This window comes from Erinaceus europaeus, chromosome 11 (genome assembly GCF_950295315.1).
Source record: "Erinaceus europaeus chromosome 11, mEriEur2.1, whole genome shotgun sequence".
NCBI classification, from domain to species: Eukaryota; Metazoa; Chordata; class Mammalia; order Eulipotyphla; family Erinaceidae; genus Erinaceus; species Erinaceus europaeus.
In genome coordinates this window covers 84,623,956-84,643,094 of record NC_080172.1, presented here as the reverse complement: position 1 = coordinate 84,643,094, position 19,139 = coordinate 84,623,956, and the positions used below count along the sequence as shown (strand labels likewise).

Genomic DNA, 19,139 nt, shown 5'->3' with positions numbered 1-19,139 from the left:
TAAAGAGGCTAAAGCACTAAAGCTAAAAACCAGGTCATGCACATAACACAGCAAGCACCCTCTCCATACATATGAGAGAGAATCACATTGACAGCCAGAGAAAAACTAGAGCACGAATCTGGTAAATGTGATGTTAGGAATTAAACCAAAAAAAAAAAAAAAAAAAAAAAAAACACTGAAATGCAATTTCAATGCTTCTACTAGCTGAAGCTATTTTTCTCACTGCCAGGCAGTCATTCTTACAGGACTAGAGCATTATTGGCTAACATAGTCTAGCTATAACATTTACTCTGAAAAGCAACAAAGTAGAAAGGGAAATTCTAGAAAGGATAAACAAGTACACATTTCTGTTTCTCTCCTTCAATCTTTAATTGTTTAGTGCAAATATTTATTGTACTTTCCATTTCTAAGTGCCCAGAATTTAAACTTCATTTGCAGTAATCAAACTGTGCATTTTTCAAAAGATTCAAAAATATAAATTTCTACCATTTTGTTAGGGAAAAAATCATAAAAACTGACATTGAATTTACTCTTCTCAATAGTCCCATAATGGAATGAAATCCCCTTATTCTAATCGCTGCTATAATATGTAGCAAATAGCACCAACAGAACGTTTCTCATTAAGGTCCTAATGAATCTCAAGATTCTCAAACTAAGTTTATTTCAAATTGAGGCACTAAAATGAGCAAGGCTCTGGAACTCTTCCTTTTGGCTGTGGTACTTATTAATCTTTCTCACTACTAAGATTTTGCCCTCACATTCCACATAACGACATATTCAGAGCAAGCAGAAATCTCCCTACAAGAAGCATGAGCCTATAAATCAGAGTAGCAAGAGGAGCTCCTGCTATTTTAATGCATTTATGGTAATAACATCTTCTAAATGAAATTTTAAAAAGCCATTTTCATCTCCTTAAATTAGTTTGTGTACAGTATGGTTTCTGATAGTACCTATGGATTATTCTCAAATGATTATAATGGTGACAGTTCTTCCCACAAATGACTACATCTGAAATAAAGTCCAGATGAATCAAACTGATGCAATATTTTCATTGACTATCCCCAAGTTAAAGAAGTAGAAGAAAATTGTTAGAAGCTAAAATTAGATTGCATCTGCCCATGTGACTCAACAATGCTAGGCGCACTGCACTGGCAACTTGTACCTCTTGTTCTCTAGATGAAAATGAATATTTCAGCTGCAAACAAGCCTGTATAGCTGATGATTATGAATATTTCAGCTTGAAACAACTCTGTGAAACTGACTCACTTGTTACATAAACTCTGAGCACTTCTGTCCCTGAAACAGTTAACTACTACATGGATAAGCAACTCTGCTATAAAATAAGACCTCTAAATTATCCACGTTAAGACAAATGGAGTTGAAGTATGGGTAATAATTCAAAATCAGAAACAGCGGCATGCATTTCTTTGAGCTTTGAGAAACTCTGCCTGATTTATTACAATTGCTGAACTTACTTTCCTAATGGTGCTATGCTAAGATGGATATTAAAAGGAGAGTGGACTACCTGAGAATGTGAAAGACTGCACGGGTACAAGGCCATCACTGGAAAACTTCAGTCAGTGAAATCTAGTGTAGGGGCCAAATTTTTCTATAAGTATCCCCCACATATGGAAAATCTTGAAATGGATAATTAGAACTAAAGAAGTATACAATGTCTAACTTATTTCTAATACTTAATAATTAGAACATAGATCCTGCTTCAATTTTTAAACTAAATAATGCATTGGTTGTTTTATAAAGTGCTTCCAGAAAGCAAGATAATATGGAAATCCATAATAACTGCCATAGGAAGATTTCATAATTATAGCTATGAATAGATTTTATGAGAAAACCCAGAACCAACTAAAAAGGTGAAAGTAGATTCCTACTGATGTCCATGTGGCTTCAGTCTTCCAAAATACCTAAAATTAACACTTTTAAATTTGTTTTAATAGTTTCTTTTAAGCATCATATTTAAAATAATGTACCTCCTTAATCTGTTGAAATGACTCTCAGGAACAGTCACTACTTTTTCACAGGAATTGAAAGAGAAGATGGACGAGCTCCTGCCCTTGATCCCTGTTCTGGAACAGTACAAAACAGATGCCAAGCTAATCACCCAGTTCAAGGAGGAAATTCGTAATCTGTCTGCTGTTCTCACTGGGATTCAGGAGGAGATTGGTGCCTATGACTATGAGGAACTACACCAAAGGGTGCTTAGTCTAGAAACAAGACTACGTGATTGCATGAAAAAGCTAAGTGAGTAGAAAAAAATCTTTTTTTTTCTGCCTCCAGGGTTATTGCTGGACTCAGTGCCTGTGCGAAGAATCCACTGCTCCTAGAAGCCATTATTTCCCCCCATTTTTGTTGCCCTTGTTACTGTTTGGCTGGCTAAGACAGAGAAAAATTGAGAGAGGAGGGGAAGGCAGAGAGAGGGAGAAAGGGATAGATACCTGCATACCTGCTTCACAGCCTGTGAAGAGACCCCTGCCACCTGCTGCAGCCAGGGAGCTGGGGGCTCAAACCAGGATCTTGTTGCTGGTCCCTGAGCTTTATGGCCATATGCACTTAACCCGCTGTGCTACCGCCTGCCCCCGCCCCCAAGCTGTGTTTTTAAGAAACATTGATGTAAAGTGAATCTTACCTTTTCCAAAAAATCATAAATATCGAAATATAGGGGCCAGGTGGTACCTGGTTGAGTACACATACTATTATACACAAGGACTCGGGTTCAAGTCCCCAGCCCCCACCTGCAGGGGAAAAGCTCTGCGAGTGGTGAAGCAAGGCTGAGTGTGTCTGTCTCTCACACTCTGTATCTCCCCCATCCCTCACGATTTCTGGTTATCTCTGTCCAATAAATACATAAATATTAAAAATATATAAATAAAAATATTGAAATATAGAAAAATCAGCAACAGTTTTCTATATGTAAAGAAAATGTTCCTTAATGATTTCAGCTTGCCTAGGTATTCAGGGTTACTGGCTTATAGTCTCTCATTTTTCTGAGCTGTTACCAACTAGTGGCAAATATAAGCAATTTTATTAACTGCATTAATCAAAATAGTTTTTATTGTAGAAATGTAGCATGTTATGGTGACTGATTACTAGACTAGAGAAAGCATTTTTGGTAACAGAGAAAGGTAAAGGCTAGGCAATAGGAAGTTATACTGGGGCAAAATGGGAATAGCAATGATTAAAACAAATCCAAGCAATCACTCTGTTGTACAGAGTTGCTAGCTGTTGCTCTTATTAATTCAAGAAATAAAAATAAAGAACCTATTCCTTCATATTCTACAAGGAATCAGGCATGTGACATAGGCTATGGACTTGTTTTTGACTCTTGAAACGCATGGCTCAAGCTGCTGTGAGTTTTCAAAACCTTCCATTGCATCCAGGAGCTCATTATTCAAGTGATATTACCACAAGGATAGTCTATAATATAATGAAAGATAAGTAACTGATCATGAGTTGAATAAGGAAAGAGAAGTCCTAAGTTCATTTAAAAGTTAGCATTTTAGTTGCTGACTTATTGTGACATGACACAGAGGATCACTCTCTCTCTCTAAAGAAACAATTTCCTAAAATAGGAAATAAACTGGAAAGAGTAAAAAAAATATTTTTAAAAACTCTAGTTAAAAGGGTTTATAGAATAAATACTTAAAATCTGAATGGCTTACAAAGTTATCCTTCATTTCTTTTTTAATTCATTTATTTGTGATTAATAATGGTTACAGGATTCTAAGATTACAGTGTATAGTTCCACACCGCACTCACCACCAGTTCTCTATCCCCACCCTCCCACTTCCCAAAGATAACCACTGTAGTTCTTAGTATTAGATCACTAGATTCCACATATGAGTGAAACTATCTGGTAGTTGTCTTTCATCTCTTTATTTTGCTAAGCATTATCACCTTCAGTTCCATCCATTTTATCCTGAGACACAATACCATCTTTTTTATTGCATAGTATTTCCTGGAATATATGTCCCATAACATTTTTTATGACTGTTATTGCCACCAGGGCTATTTCTGGGCCTCAGTGCCAGGACTATTGTTGCTGAGGAATTATTCTGATGCAGTCTCCGCCCTCAGGTTTTACTACGCCCAGCGAAATCCTAGCAGTGCCCCTTCAACCAATCCTGGCCACACACGTCACCCCTGGTTGTCGCCCAATAAAAAGCCCCCTCATCCCCCCCTTCGCTCTCTCTGGGATCTCAGCTCCCCCTTCTCTCAGATCTCGCTCCCTTCTCTTGCCCCGTGGTCAGGTAGTGGGGACGGCCATTGTCGGCTGACTCCATGTGGCCTGAGCCACCCCCCAATCCTATAATAAAGATTTGTGTACCCCTTTGCTCTGGACGTCCACTCTCTTCTCCGTGGTGCAGCCCGACACCTGACCGCTACAACAACAGACTATGAATCCACCACTTCCGGTAGCCACTTTTTCCTTTTTTTCTTTCTTTCTAATAAGACAGAGAGAATTTTCAAAAGGACAGAGGGATAGAGTGAGAGAAAAATAGAATCCTGAAGACCTGCTTCAGTGCTCATGAGGTGGACACCCTGTAGGTGGAGCATGGGGCCTTGAACCTCCGTCATTGAGCATGGTAGTATGTGCACTTAAGATGATGCACCACCGCCTGGCACCCTCCCATAGCTTCTTTAGCCAGTCATCAGTTAATGTGCATTTAGGTAGATTCCACTTTTTGCCTATTGTGAATAATGCAGCTATGAACATATGTCCTTTCAAAGTATTGTTTCAGTGTCTTTTGGGTAAATGCTTAAGAGTGGTATCACTGAATCATAAGGTAATTCTATTTTTATATGTTTAAGGACTCTCCATACAGTCTTACGACTGAGCTGCACCAGTTTGCATTCCTTTTTCTTCACAACCTCGCCAACACCTGTCATTTCCAGTTGTGAGATGATATTTTTAAGGGGATTAGTGGTTTTCAGAACATACAGTTGTTGATACATGTGCAAAAATTCTAAATTTTCTAAAAACAATCTCACTCCCAGTCTAGACCCTCGTCCACCAACATGAACAAGGACCTGAGAGACTCCCTACTTCAGAGTCCTTTACTTTGGTGCAGCCTAACAAACCCAGTCAGAGCTATACTTTGTGTTTCCCATTAAGTTCTTATTTCTCAACTTCTTTCCATGAGTGAGATCATTCCATATTCATCCTCCTTTTCCTGGTTTATCTCAGTTAATCTGATTCTTTGAAGTTCTATGCAAGATGAGATGAAGAAGGTGAATTCATCTTTCTTAACAGCTGAGTAGTATTCCATTGTGTATATACACCACAACTTTCTTAGCCACTCATCTGCTGTTGGACATCTGAGTTGATTCCAAGTTTTGGCTATTACAAATTGAGCTGCTATTACCATAAGTATGCACACATATTTTTGGATGACTGTGCTTGATTCCTTAGGATATATCCTCAGAAGAGAGATTGCCTTGTCATAGATAAGGTTCATTTCTAGCCTTGTGAGGGTTCTCCAGATTGCTCTCCACAGGGGTTGGACCAATTTACATTCTCACCAACAGTTCTGGAGAGTTCCTTTACCCCCCACAGTATCTCCAGCCTCTGGTGCTACTATTCTTTTTGATGTAAGAGGAAGTGAAGCAGTATGTCATTGTTGCATTTATTTACAGTTCTGATAATCAATGACTTGGAGCATTTTTTATATGTCTGTTGGCCTTTTGGCTCTCTTCTTCTATAGATCTTCGTTTCATATCCTTTCCTCACTTTTGGAGTCATTTTTACTGTTGCTGTTGGGTTAGGTGAGCTCTTTATATATTTAGGTTATTTGCCTTTTGTCTGATGTATGGCATGCAAAGGTCTCCCATTTTATAAAGAGTCTCTTTTGTTTGAGTGGTGATTTCTTTGCTGTGCAGAAGCTTTTCAATCTGATATAGTCCCACTGGTTTATTTTTGGTTTTGTCTTCCCTGAAACTGAACTTGAGTCAATAAATATGCCTATAAGACTTAGATGGAAAAAAAGTTTAGCCAATATTTTTCTCTAAGTATTTGACAGTTTCTGATCTAACATCCAATTTCTCAATTAATTTGGTGTTAACTTTTGTGTCTGGTGAAATTTAATGGTTCAGTTTCATTCTTCTGCATATTTCAACCCAATTTTCACAACACCATATGTTGAAGATATTTTTCTTTTTTCTTTCTTTATTTAAAAAAGGAGACATTAACAAAACCATAGGATAGAAGCTGTACAACTCCACACAGTTCTCACCACCAGATCTCTATATCCCATCTCCTCCCCTGATAGCTTTCCCATTCTCTTTCCCTCTGGTAGTATGGACTGAAGGTCATTGTGGGTTGCAGAAAGTGGAAGTTCTGGCTTTTGTAATTGCTTCCCTGCTGAACATGGGCGTTGACTGGTCGATCCATACTCCCAGTCTGTCTCTCTGTTTCCCTAGTAGGGTGGGTCTCTGGGGAAGCTGAGCTCCAGGACACATTGGTGGGGTCCTCTGTCCATGAAGTCTGGTTGGCATCCTGATGGCATCTGGAACCTGGTGGCTGAAAAGAGAGTTAACATACAGAGCCAAACAAATTGTTGAACAATTATGGACCTAAAGGCGGGAGTAGGGCAGATGAAGTGTTGGGGGGTACTCACTGCAGACTGTTGCTTTCAGGTATATATTTTCCCCTAGTTTATGGATACTTGTGAACAAATGCTCTATCTCAGGGGACCTGGTCTATATCTAGGTTTTGGGACTTTGTTAAGAAGTGAACCACCTGGAGTGGAATTAGAGGATTCTATGAAAGGAAAGGTCTCACCCAAGTAATGAAGCTGAAGGGTTATCATTCCACACTTGAAGTCTCTAGACACAGTCTGAAGTGAAGCATGCTGAGGTGACACTCCTTGCGTTGATTAGGTTGTGATCCCTGGATGCAATATTATTTGATATGAATTGAGACACGCATGCAGGATCCTAAGTGTGCCCCACCCTAAGGTTCCAGGACTGGGGGAAATATAGGCTCTGTAGTGGAAATGTGAGTTTCCTGCTGTCTTAGGATTCAAGAAGACAATGGATATTTATTGTTATCATCACATTATTTGGAAATGGGTTAACATTGAAAAGTCCCTTTCTTAGGGTTTGTTGTGTAATACCCAACATCTTCTATATAGCTCTACCACCTGTTGCTTCTGTTCTCCCTGGTATAGGCTTTTGAGAGAGTCCACATATCAAAGAATCAGCCTATGTATTAAAAAGACTCAGTCTGTGCTTTGAAAAGTTTGAGACATACAATAAATTTTCCCCTCTCATATTAATTAAATAGGGATTTATTTATATAACACTTTAATAGGAGTGTACATAAACACCATCCCCACCACCAAAAGACTGTGTCTCATACCACCCACCCACCCACTCTCACCCCCCCACCAACCCGGGAATCCCAATGTTCACCCTCCCCCTCACCACAGGGTTCTTACTTTGGTGCCCTGTTCTCAATTTAGTTAGATCCTGCTTTTAGTTTCCCATTCAGATCTTCTTACTCAACTTGTGTTGATGAGTGGGATCATCCCATACTCATCTTTATCTTTCTGACATAGCTCACTTAACATAATTCCTTCTAGCTCCATTCAAGGTGGGTCAGAGAAGGTGGGTTCATTGTAATTAATAGCTGCATAGTATTCCATTGTGTATATATACCACAGCTTTCTCAGCCACTCATCTGTTGTTGAGTACCTGGGCTGCATCCAGGTTTTAGCTATTATGAATTGTGCTGCTATGAACATAGGTGTACACATATCTTTTTGGTTGGGCATTATGGAATCCTTGGGGTATATCCCCAGAAGAGGAATTACTGAGTCATATGGAAGGTCCATGTCTAGCCTTGTGAAAGTTCTCCAGACTGCTTTCCACAGACGCTGGACCAATTTACATTTCCACCAGCAGTGCAGAAGGGTTCCTCTGTCCCCATAGTCTCTCCAGCATTTGCTGCTGTTGTCCTTTTTGATGTATGCCATTCTCACAGGAGTGAGGTGATATCTCAATGTTGACTTTATTTGCTTTTCTCTGACAGTGACCTGAAGCAATTTTTCATGTTTGTTAGCCTTTTGCATCTCCTCTGAAATGAATGTTTTATTCATATTCTCTGCCTATTTTTTGATAGGGTCATTTACTTTTTAGGTGCTAAGTTTGCTGAGCTCTTTGTATATATTGGTGATAAGTCTCTTGTCTGATGTATGGCATTTGAAGATCTTCTCCCATTCTGTGAGGGGTCTCCTTATTTGTGTCATAGTTTCTTTGGCTGTGCAGAAGCTTTTCAATTTGATGTAGTCCCATTGGTTTGTTTTTGCTTTAGTCTTCATTGCAATTGGGTCTGTTCATCAAAGATGTCCTTGAGGTTTAAGTGGGAAATTGTTCCACCAATGTTTTCCTCTAAGTAGTTGATAGTTTCTGGTCTAAAAAACAGGTCCTTGATCCATTTGGAGTATATTTTTGTTTCTGGTGAGATAAGGTGGTTCAGTTTCATTCTTCTGCATGTTTCAACCCAGTTTTCCCAGCACCATTTATAGAAGAGAGCCTCCTTCCTCCATTTAAACCTTTGGGTCCCCTGATCAAATATTAGATGTCTATAGGTGTGGGGGTTTAGATTTGGGCTTTCAATTCTGTTCCACTGGTCTGTCTGCCTATTTTTATTCCAACACCAGGTTGTTTTGATGATGATGACCTTATAATATAGTTTGAGATCTGGGAGTGTGATGCCTCCATTTCTGTTTAATTTCCTCAAGATGGTTTTGGCAATTCTAGGTGTTTTCTGGTTCCAGATAAATGATTGTAGTGTTTGTTCTATTCTCTTAAAGAAGCTTGGTGGAACTTTGATGGGTATCACATTAAATTTGTATATGGATCTGGGGAGAATATTCATTCTGATGATATTTATTCTTCCAATCCATGAGCATGGGATATCTTTCCATTTCTTGGTATCAGTTTCTATTTCCTTAAATAGTGACTCATAGTTTTCAGTATACAAGTCTTTCACTTCTTTGGTCAGCTTTATTCCTAGGTATTTTATTGATTTTGCTGCAACACTGAATGGGAGTGATTTCTGGATGTCTTCTTCTTCAGATTTAGTGTTTGCATAAAGAAATGCCACTAATTTTTGTACATTGATTTTGTAACCTGACACCTTGCTATATTGCCTAATAACTTCCAGTAGTTTTCTGCCGGATTCTTTAGTTTTTTCTATGAATACAATCATATCATCTGCAAATAGTGAGAGCTTGATTTCTTCCCTTCCAATCTGTAATCTTTTGATTTCAATCTTTTGCCTGATTGCTATGGCAAGAACTTCCAATTCTATGTTGAAGAATAAGGGTGATAGTGGACAGCCCTATCTAGTCCCCGATCTGAGGGGAATGCTTTCAGCTTCTGTCCGTTGAGTATGATGTTGGCTGTAGGTTTGCTATATATGGATTCCACTATCTTGAAGAATTTCTTGTCTATTCCCATTTTTTGTAGAGTTTTGAGCATGAGTGGGTGTTGGATTTTGTCAAAGGCTTTCTCTGCATCTATTGAAATAATCATGTGGTTTTTGGCTTTGCTTTCATTGATGTGGTAAATGACATTGTTTGACTTATGTATGTTGAACCAGCCTTGCTTCCTGGGATGAGTCCCACTTGGTCGTGATGAACATTTTTTTTTTTGATATACTGCTGTATCTGGTTAGCCAAGATCTTGTTTAATATTTTGGCATCTATTTTCATCAGAGATATTGGTCTGTAGTATTCCTTTTTGTTGTGTCCCTCTCTGCTTTTGGTATCAAGGGAATGTTGGCTTCATAGAAAGTGGAATGGAGTGTTCCTGTTTATTCGATCTTATGGAAAAGCTTTAGAAGTATGGATATTAACTGTTTCCTGAAGGTTTTGTAGAATTCATTTGTGAAGCCATCTGCTCCAGGTCTTTTGTTGTTAGGGAGATTCTTAATAACGGTTTCAATTTCTTTGTCTGTGATTGGTGCATTTACATTTTGTAGTTCTTCTTGGTTCAGTTTTGGAAGGGCATATGTTTCTAGGAATTGTTCCATTTCTTCCAGATTCTCTATCTTGGTGGCATATAGTTCTTCATAGAAGTTTCGCATGACTTTCTGGATTTCTGTGGTGTCAGTTGTGATATCTCCTCTATTGTTTACAATTCTATTAATTTCAGTGTTCTCCTTTTTTTTTTTTTTTTTTTTTTTTAGTTAGTCTGGCTAGGGATTTATCAATCTTGTTTAATTTTTCAAAGAAGCAGCATTTGGCTTCATTGATCTTTTGTATGGTTTTCTATGTTGTTTGTTTTTGGTTTAATTTCATTGATTACTGTCTTTCTGGCTGCTTTAGGGCTCCTTTGTTCCTCTTCCCATAAGTCCTTAAGGTGTGCAGTAAGATTTTTTATTTGAGCTTTTTCTTGTTGTTTAATATGTGATTGTATGGCTATGAGTTTCCCTCTCAATACTGTTTTAGCTGTGTCTGAAATATTTTAATAGTTTGTGTCTTCATTTCGTTTGTTTCTGGAACATTTGAATTGCTTGCCTGAGTGTCTCTCTGATCCAGTGGTTCTTAAGCAGCATGTTGTTTAGTTTCCAAATTCTGTGTCTTTTAGTAATTTTCTATATGTTGATAAATGTTAGCTTTACTCCACTGTGGTCTGAGAAGATACTTGGGATGATTTCAATGCTCTTGAATTTGTTGATGCTGTCTTTGTGGCCTAACATGTGCTCTATCCTTGAGTATGTGTTGTGTGGATTTGAAAATAATGTGTATTCTAGTTTTTGGGGTGAAGAACTCTGACAATGTCCAGGAGTTCTAGTCTGTCCATCTCTTCATTTAATTCTCTTGTTTCTTTGTTCATTCTCTGCTTTGTTGATCTGTCTAAGTGTGAGAGTGGGCTGTTAATGTCTCCTACTATTATTGTATATCTACTGGTGTATTTTTGTCATTATTTCCATAAGTGTTTGATGTATTTAGATAGTTCCTCATTGGGTGAGTAGATGTTAATACTTGTTAAGTCTTCTTGCCTGATTGATCCTCTAATCATTATGTAATGGCCTTGCTTATCTTTTATTACTTTATTTAATTTAAAATCTATTGTGTCAGGGATAAGAATGGCTGTTCCTGCCTTTTTGTGTGGTACATTAGTCTGTATGATAGTTTTCCATCCTTTCACTTTAAGTCTGTGTTTATCTTGTTGGGTCAGATGGGATTCTTACAAACAGCATATGGTTGGGTTATGTTTTCTGATCCATCTTCCCACTCTGTGCCTTTTGATGGGTGAGTTTAAGCCATTGACATTTATTGATATTATGGATTTAATGTATTGTAGTGCCATTATTCAACAATTTTTTATTTGCTCTGATATATTGCAAGTATTATAGTGATGTTCTTATTGATAAAATGTCTTTTATAACCTCTTTCTGGTTATAACCTATTTGGTGATGGTTGCCTCCTTTAACTGTTGTCTATCTGAGAAGGTTTTGATCACTCTATCTAGTTTAAATGAATGTCTAGCAGGATATATTATCCTTGGTTGAAACCCTTTTTCATTCAGGGCTCGACAGATATCTTGTCATTCTCTTCTGGCTTTTATAGTTTAAGTGGAGAAGTCTGCTGATAGTCTTATGGGTTTTCCCCTTTATATGACTTTTTGTTTCTCTCTTGCAGCCTTTAGGATCCTTTCTTTATCCTTACTTCTTTTCATTGTAACTATGATGTGTCTTGGTGTCTTCAGGTTTGGGTTGATTCTGTTTGGGACTCTCTGGGCCTCTTGAATCTTGATGTCCTTTCTGTTTTTCAGGTCTGGGAAGTTTTCTTCTATAATTTCCTCAAGAAAGTTTACTTCCCATTCTTCTCTTTCTTCCTCTGGCAGGCCAATTATACAAATGTTACTTCTTTTGAGATCATTCCATATGTCTCTGTTGTTGTTTTCAGTGTCTCTTAATGTCTTTTTGAGCTCTTTTACCTCTTTCTTAGTTTTCTTTAGCTCATCCTCTGCCTGACTATTTCTGTTTTCTGCTTCTGTTAGTCTGCTTTCCCTTCCCTCAGCTGCTTTCTTCAGTTCAGCTATTTCAGCTTTCAGTTCTCTCATTACCTAGAGGTAGTTAGTAATTTCCTTGTAGGTCTCATCTGTTGTTCCCCTAGTTCTGCGAGCCCTTTCCTCCATAGTTTTCTTTATTTCTGTTATTATTAATTTTTTCATTCATGTAGTAGCAGTTTTATTTGCTCTTGGTTTACCATTTTTTTATTGATGTATTTTTCTGTTGTTCTTCAGTTGTTGTGTTTTGAGTACAAGCCATGCTATACTAAATACCTTTATGACAAATGCAGTCACCAACCTCAGAAATTATAATAGTAACTGAAGCAAGGATTGAAGCAGTTTAACCAATATCAGTCAGCCAGACATTGCCTCCAGTCCAAGAAAAAATAGCAACCAAATCCAAATGAAAAGATACGGGAACAAAGGAATAGCAAGAATGGACAATTATGCAAATATACTGTCCACTGTAAATTCTAGGGGTAGCAAGAGGAGAAAGGGAAGTAGAGAAGAGACACACAGAAAGAGAGTCCATTCTGAGTCAGATTTCTTCCCCAAAACAATTCACAAATGAGTATCAGTGAATTTAGAAAGCAGAAGAAAGAGGAAGGAAAAAGACAAGAATGAGGGAAAAAAATGAGAAAAGAAAAAAAAAAAGAGCAGTGAAAGCAAAGAGTTTTTTTTTTTTTTTATTTAGCTAGGGGGAGGGAGAAGGGGGAGAGTGGATAGAGGAGGTAGGTAGAGTGAAGCAAGTTCCTCTCACAATGGTTATGACACCCATTTACCTATCAATGGAAAATGCATTAAAAATTAATTTTGGTCAACCAGAAGTGGTGGTAGGTACACGCATATGTATATAATAGTAATAATAAAATAGAACAGAGTAAAAAACTCTAATAGTCAGTCTGCAGCTTGTACAGATTCCGATTGGTTCAGACAGCCTGAGCAAAGACAGACAATTGTTAAAAAAAAAAAAAAAAAAGAAAGAAAAAGAAATAGAAAAAAAAGAAAAAACCTTCAGGTAGTCTTTCCCAGGTGGGGTGAGGCTCTGACTGGTCAGATATATTGTCACTCTAGTTGAGCTTTAGCCACTTAGAAAGAAAAAGAAAAAAAGCAAAGGGAATCAGAAAGGAAAAGGTTTGGAATCACACCCCAGGTGAGCCAGGAATCTTGCTAAAGAAAAAAGTTCAGTGGGAAGCCTGCTAGTAGCAGTTCTCCTGTCCCTGGGGTCTGGTTATAGAGTGGGGGAGAGGGGTGCGCTTCTGAAATAATCAAAACATTTCCTTCCTTTTTTCTCTGTTTTCTTTTTTTTTCTTTTTTTAAAAGAATTTCTTTTTTTAAAAATATTTTATTTTATTTATTTATTCCCTTTTGTTGCCCTTGTTTTATTGTTGTAGTTATTATTGTTATTGTCGTTGTTGTTGGTTAGGACAGAGAGAAATGGAGAGAGGAGGGGAAGAGAGGAGGAGAGAAAGATAGACACCTGCAGACCTGCTTCACCTGCAGGTGGGGAGCCGGGGTTTGAACCGGGATCCTTATGCCGGTCCTTGTGCTTTGCGCCACCTGCACTTAACCCGCTGCGCTACAGCCTGACTCCCTTTTCTCTGTTTTCTAACGCAAATTGAGCTATAGTCACCTCCTTGGTGTCACACTTAGGACCCCTTATTCACCGTCCTGCTGATGGCCAGGTATCCTACCTTTTCCAGCAATTGTTGTTGGAGCTCATGCCAGCAGCTGCCTCCAAGTCATCATCTTGGCTCTGCCCCACCAGCCGAAGAGATTTTTCTTACTTGATTTAATCTTTTGGGCCCTTTTGTCAAAAATAGAAGTCCATAGGTATTGGAGCTGATTTGGGGCTCTTATGTTTATCCCACTGAGACAAAGTTATCTACTAAGTACCAATGAACTCCATTAAAATAGGAACATGCAAGTGAATGGTTTCAGCTAATAACTATTTTTGTTTAATTATATTTCTGAAGGATTAACATGGAAACCTAATCAGCAAGATAGCTCACATGAGTAGTGTGCCTGTTTTGTTATGCAAATATATCAACTGGAAACCCAGGCCTACTACACCATAGTGCTGCAGTTTCTTCCCCTCTCTCCTCTGTCTGTTTCTATCTCTCTAAAAGAGTTGATCTATAGCAATAAAGCTTGACAATAACAAGCAGCACATGGTAAATTAATGGAATTATCAATAGTTTAATTTTAGAAATCAATGTCACTTGTAAAATATATTATTCTCTGAGTTTCCTTGCCTAGCTATTATTTTTTTAATGTTTGTGTATGATTTTTTTTAATTTTTATTTATAAAAAGGAAACACTGACAAAAGCCACAGGATTAGAGGGATACAATCCCACACAGTTCCCACCATCAGAATTCCATATCCCATCCCCTCACCTGATAACTTTCTATTCTTTATCCTCCTGGGAATATGGGCCCAGGGTCATTATGGGGTGCAGAAGGTGGAAGATCTGTTTTCTGTAATTGTTTCCTCACTGAACATGGGCACTAACAGGTTGATCCATACTACCAGCCTAGTGGATTAGGGTTCTGGGGAAGCAGGGCTCCAGGACACATTGGTGGGGTCATCGGCCTAGGGAAGTCCAGTTGGCATCATGTTAGCATCTGGAACCTGGGGGCTGAAAAAAGAGTTAATATATAAAGTCAAACAAACTGTTGACTAATCATGACCCTAAAGGATGGAGTAATGCAGAGGAAGAGTTGGATGGGGTCATTTGCTTTTTTGTTGCTAAGTTTGCTGAGCTCTTTGTATATTTTGGTTATTAGTCTCTTGTCTGACATATGGCATGTGAAGATCTCCCATTCTGTGAGGGGTCTCCTTATTTTTGTCATAGTTTCTTTGGCTGTGCAGAAGCTTTTCAATTTGATGTAGTCCCATTGGTTTGTTTTTGCTTTAGTCTTCCTTGCAATTGGGTTTGTATCATCAAAGATGTCCTTAAGGTTTAGGTGGGAAATTGTTCCAACACTGTTTTCTTCTAAGTATTTGATAGTTTCTGATCCAACATCCAGGTCCTTGATTCTTTTTTTTTTTTTTTTTAACTGTAGCACCTGCTCAGCTCTCAGTTATAGTGGTATGGAAAATTACTTTACTTAAGACTTTGTAGTCTAGGACATGAGAGTTTCTTTGCATAACTAAGATGACATTTCCTTTGCCTAGAAATTGTTATCTACTGCAATTAGGTAATCGTATATTCCTTTCAGGTTTTTCATAAACCCCAATTTGTTTATTTCTTAATCCACATATAACTCTTCCCACAAAACCTACTCCAGTATTAAAAATAGTATCTGTATATCAATACCTAATAATGCATACCTACAACTTTTGTAATGTCATAATGCAATGCTATTTCAAAAAATATAAAATATTATAACAAAATATATTAAAATAGATTAATCCAGTGACCCAGGATGTGGCACAATGGGTAAATTGTTGAATTCTCAAGTATGAACTTTAAGAGTTTGGTCTCTGGCAACATATATGCTAGAGAGATGCTCCAGTTCTCTCTCCTTCTCTCTCTAATCAAGAAACAAATAAATATTTAATAAAATATTATAACTAAAACCACAAATTCACTGTACTTCTTATTGAATCCTAGATAATGCTTCTGTTTATTTATTTATTATTGGATAGAAACATAGAGAAATTGAGAGAGGAGGTGAAGTTAGAGAGGGGGAGAGACAGAGAGATACCTGCAGCTCTACTTCACCACTCCTGAAGATTTCCCCCTGAAGATGGGGACTGGGGGCTTGAACCCAGGTCCTTGCACACTGTAGTGTGTGTGATTAACCAGGTGCACCACCACATGATCCCTATAATGTTTCTGTGTTGGTTTTAGGTCTTAGTATTCTGATCCATATAAATATATACTAGACTCTTTTTTAGTATTTTATTCCATGAACCAGAAAGCTAGAAAGAAAATGCATACCTAATAAACTGCAGGAATATCCATTTTTAGTTAAAGTATAAAATCCAGTGACCAAATACAAAATTAAAGAGCAATAAAACTAGAATTCAGCTTTCTTACTTGAAAAGATTATTATTCTTTGTATTAATTGATATAGCCTCACAAATTACTGTATAATACATACACATCACAATTATTTCTAATATTACTAGCAACCTTATATCATATTTACTTGGCTAGAGAGATCAGTGCCATAAACAATGACTCTCATGCTTTGATGGCCACTTTTCAGCATCATAAGTTTATGTGAAATTAATGAAAACTGCATACTGGCAGTTTCATAAGCAGAAAGGAAATATGTCATCTACAACCTTTAATTATCTTTTAGAAACTACGATTCAGAATTGTCTCTCAGATAAACAGATGACCCTGATACAGTAAAATATGCAGTTATGTGATTCTGAAAAAAAAAAAGATGTTATTTAGGGAGTCCGGCAGTAGCGCAGCAGGTTAAGTGCACAGTGCACGTGGCCCACGTGGCCGGAAGTGCAAGGACCCGCATAAGGATCCCAGTTGGCTCCCCACCTGCAGGGGAGTCATTTTGCAGGCGTTGAAGCAGGTCTGCAGGTGTCTAGCTTTCTCTCCCCCTCTCTACCTTCCCCTCCTCTCTCCATTTCTCTCTGTCCTATCCAACAACTACTACATTAACAACAACAACAATAATAACTACAATAAAACAACAAGAGCAACAAAAGGGAATAAATAAATAAATAAAAATAAATGTTTTTTAAAAGATGTTATTTTTACATTTTTATCTAAAAATAATTACTGCAATTTGAAAGATGGTATGTAATATATACATGCATGTAGGTGTGTATATATACATACATATTTTTCACAAAGGAAGCAGACATAATTCTGAATATGCCACTGCTATAGCTATAACACTGTATCCAATTGCACTATATCCAGTTAACAGTGTACTAGGTGTTTAAACTTCCTGGGAACTGGCACAGATTATACCACGTATAATCTGTGAAGCCTTTTAACTCCATGCCTCATATTACCTCATAAGTAGGTGCCCAATTATTAAAATATCAGAACACATGGGCCCAGAAAGCAGATCTTAATCTACATTAAGGCCATCAGCAGGAAGTGTATGAAACAAACAAACAAACAAAAAATACATATCAGGCTCTGTTCCAAAAGGGTCTAAAATTGAATTGCTACAGTGAACGGAACACTGGGTAGTTATGATATCAACAATATAGTAACAGGAGCAAGAAGGATTATGAATCAGTGATATCTTTACATTTCACAAAAACATTTCAACATACAGCCAATTAGCAGGAGATAAAAAGAAAATCAGATTTTAGGAATGATGAAGCATTTTTACTTGCCTTTACATTGGGTTTGTTTTTAGAAGAGAAATACCAATGTATATCACATGAATTTTAAGATGCAAAAAAAAAAAAAATAGATAGAAAGGAGGTGCCAATCTACAAGATTTAAGTTACTAAAGAGTAATTTACAAAGAGTAAGTAAGGCATTGAAGCATTCATGTCCTTGAGCTCTGAAGGGCACTATTCAGTATATCACTTCTAAAGAATTAAAGTTTTAGAGAAAATAGAAATTGGGAAAAATACATCAACAGCAATACACCCTGGTGGCCTAAAGTACAATAATGTTCTTTCCTACATGCTTTAATTTTCTCCTATGAGAGACTGAGTAGAATAAATTCCTTTATGCTTAATTAAATCACATCACATTCTTAAATGTGCAAAATATAATTATAAGCATGTGAGACTTTAAAAGAGCATGCTTACAGCCTCCACACTCCCTGAGAGCAGCAGGAGAAGTTTAATATAGATTACGATCAGGTCATGCAGCCTTCCAGGCCTCTGCCCCCTTTTCCCAATTAGTTGTTGTAGGGCAATGGTTTGGTGCCATCTAGTGAAGCACCAGATGCATCTTTCCATGAATATAAATTGGAGGTTTCGTATTCTGCACGAGGATCAGGAGCATATGAAAGTTGAGGTCAGGAGCAATCAAACTTAATTTACTGTCTTTACAACTTATGCCAACTATGTTTTAAAAACAGAATGAACGTTCCAAGCTGCCCCAATTTCAGGACCCATCTTTCTCAGGTGGAAGATAGAGTATGTTGTTCAGCTTCCCTTCAGAGGATGAAACATTCTCTGCCTGTTGTTGAACCACATTGACAGCAAGGTCCTATGGGTGCCCACAAAGGGATCTATTGTGTTGCTCCTAATAGAGATGACCAGTAACAATGAAGAGAGGGATTGATTCGAGGTCTAGGCCTATCATGTCTGTTTGGGAATCTCAGGACTCTTGACTAGGGCCCCAGCTGATGAGGTGGCCTGACAGTGACTAAAGAGTCATCGTTAAAGTATGCCAGTCTCTTGCTGTTATTCAGCTTTTGTAGTCCTTACTTTCCAGATGCTACCATAGTGCCAACCAGAGTTCCCTGGGCAGATGACCCCACCAGTGTGTCCTGGAGCTCCGCTTCCCAAAGCCCCGCCCCACTAAGGAAAGAGAGAGACAGGCTGGGAGTATGGATCGACCTGTCAACGCCCATGTTCATCGAGGAAGCAGAGGAAGCAATTACAGAAGCCAGACCTTCCACCTTATGCATCCCATAATGTCCCTTGGTCCATATTCCCAGAGGGTTAAAGAATAGAAAAGCTATAAGAGGAGGGGAGGGGATATGGAGTTCTGGTGGTAGAAACTGTGTGGAGTTGAACATCTTTTATCCTATGGTTTTTGTCAGTGTTTCCTTTTTATAAATAAAATGTTTAAATAATAAAAATAAAGAAATAAAAATACAGAATGAAATTGTTATGAACACTTATCATATATATATATATTAATTTTCCTTTACATACTGGCTTTTTACCAGGTACTTGAGTATATAAAGTTGTGTAGTAGACTGTCTGTACCATTAAGACTCTTGCATTTTAATAGGAACAAATATATTATAATTATAGAAGCACTGAGAGCCTACTACTTGATAGGTCCTACCATCCATTATTATACCCATATTGAATCAAATCACTACAAGAACTCTGGAGTCGGAACTATTGCTGACAATTTATTGACAATAGTCAGTTAAAACTAGTTTTCCAAAGGTACAAAATGGAAGCATTGAT

General features: G+C 37.8%; 1 protein-coding gene across 2 annotated transcripts in view; it reads left to right on the top strand.

Moving 5' to 3' along the window:
- Positions 1-19,139, top strand: part of OLFM3 (olfactomedin 3) — a 236,810-nt gene that overhangs the window by 204,067 nt on the left and 13,604 nt on the right. For both annotated transcript variants that reach the window (XM_007532672.3, XM_007532671.2), the window contains exon 4: positions 2,040-2,259. In XM_007532672.3, the coding sequence (XP_007532734.2) occupies positions 2,040-2,259 (220 nt within the window). The remainder of the gene's footprint in view (positions 1-2,039; positions 2,260-19,139) is intronic.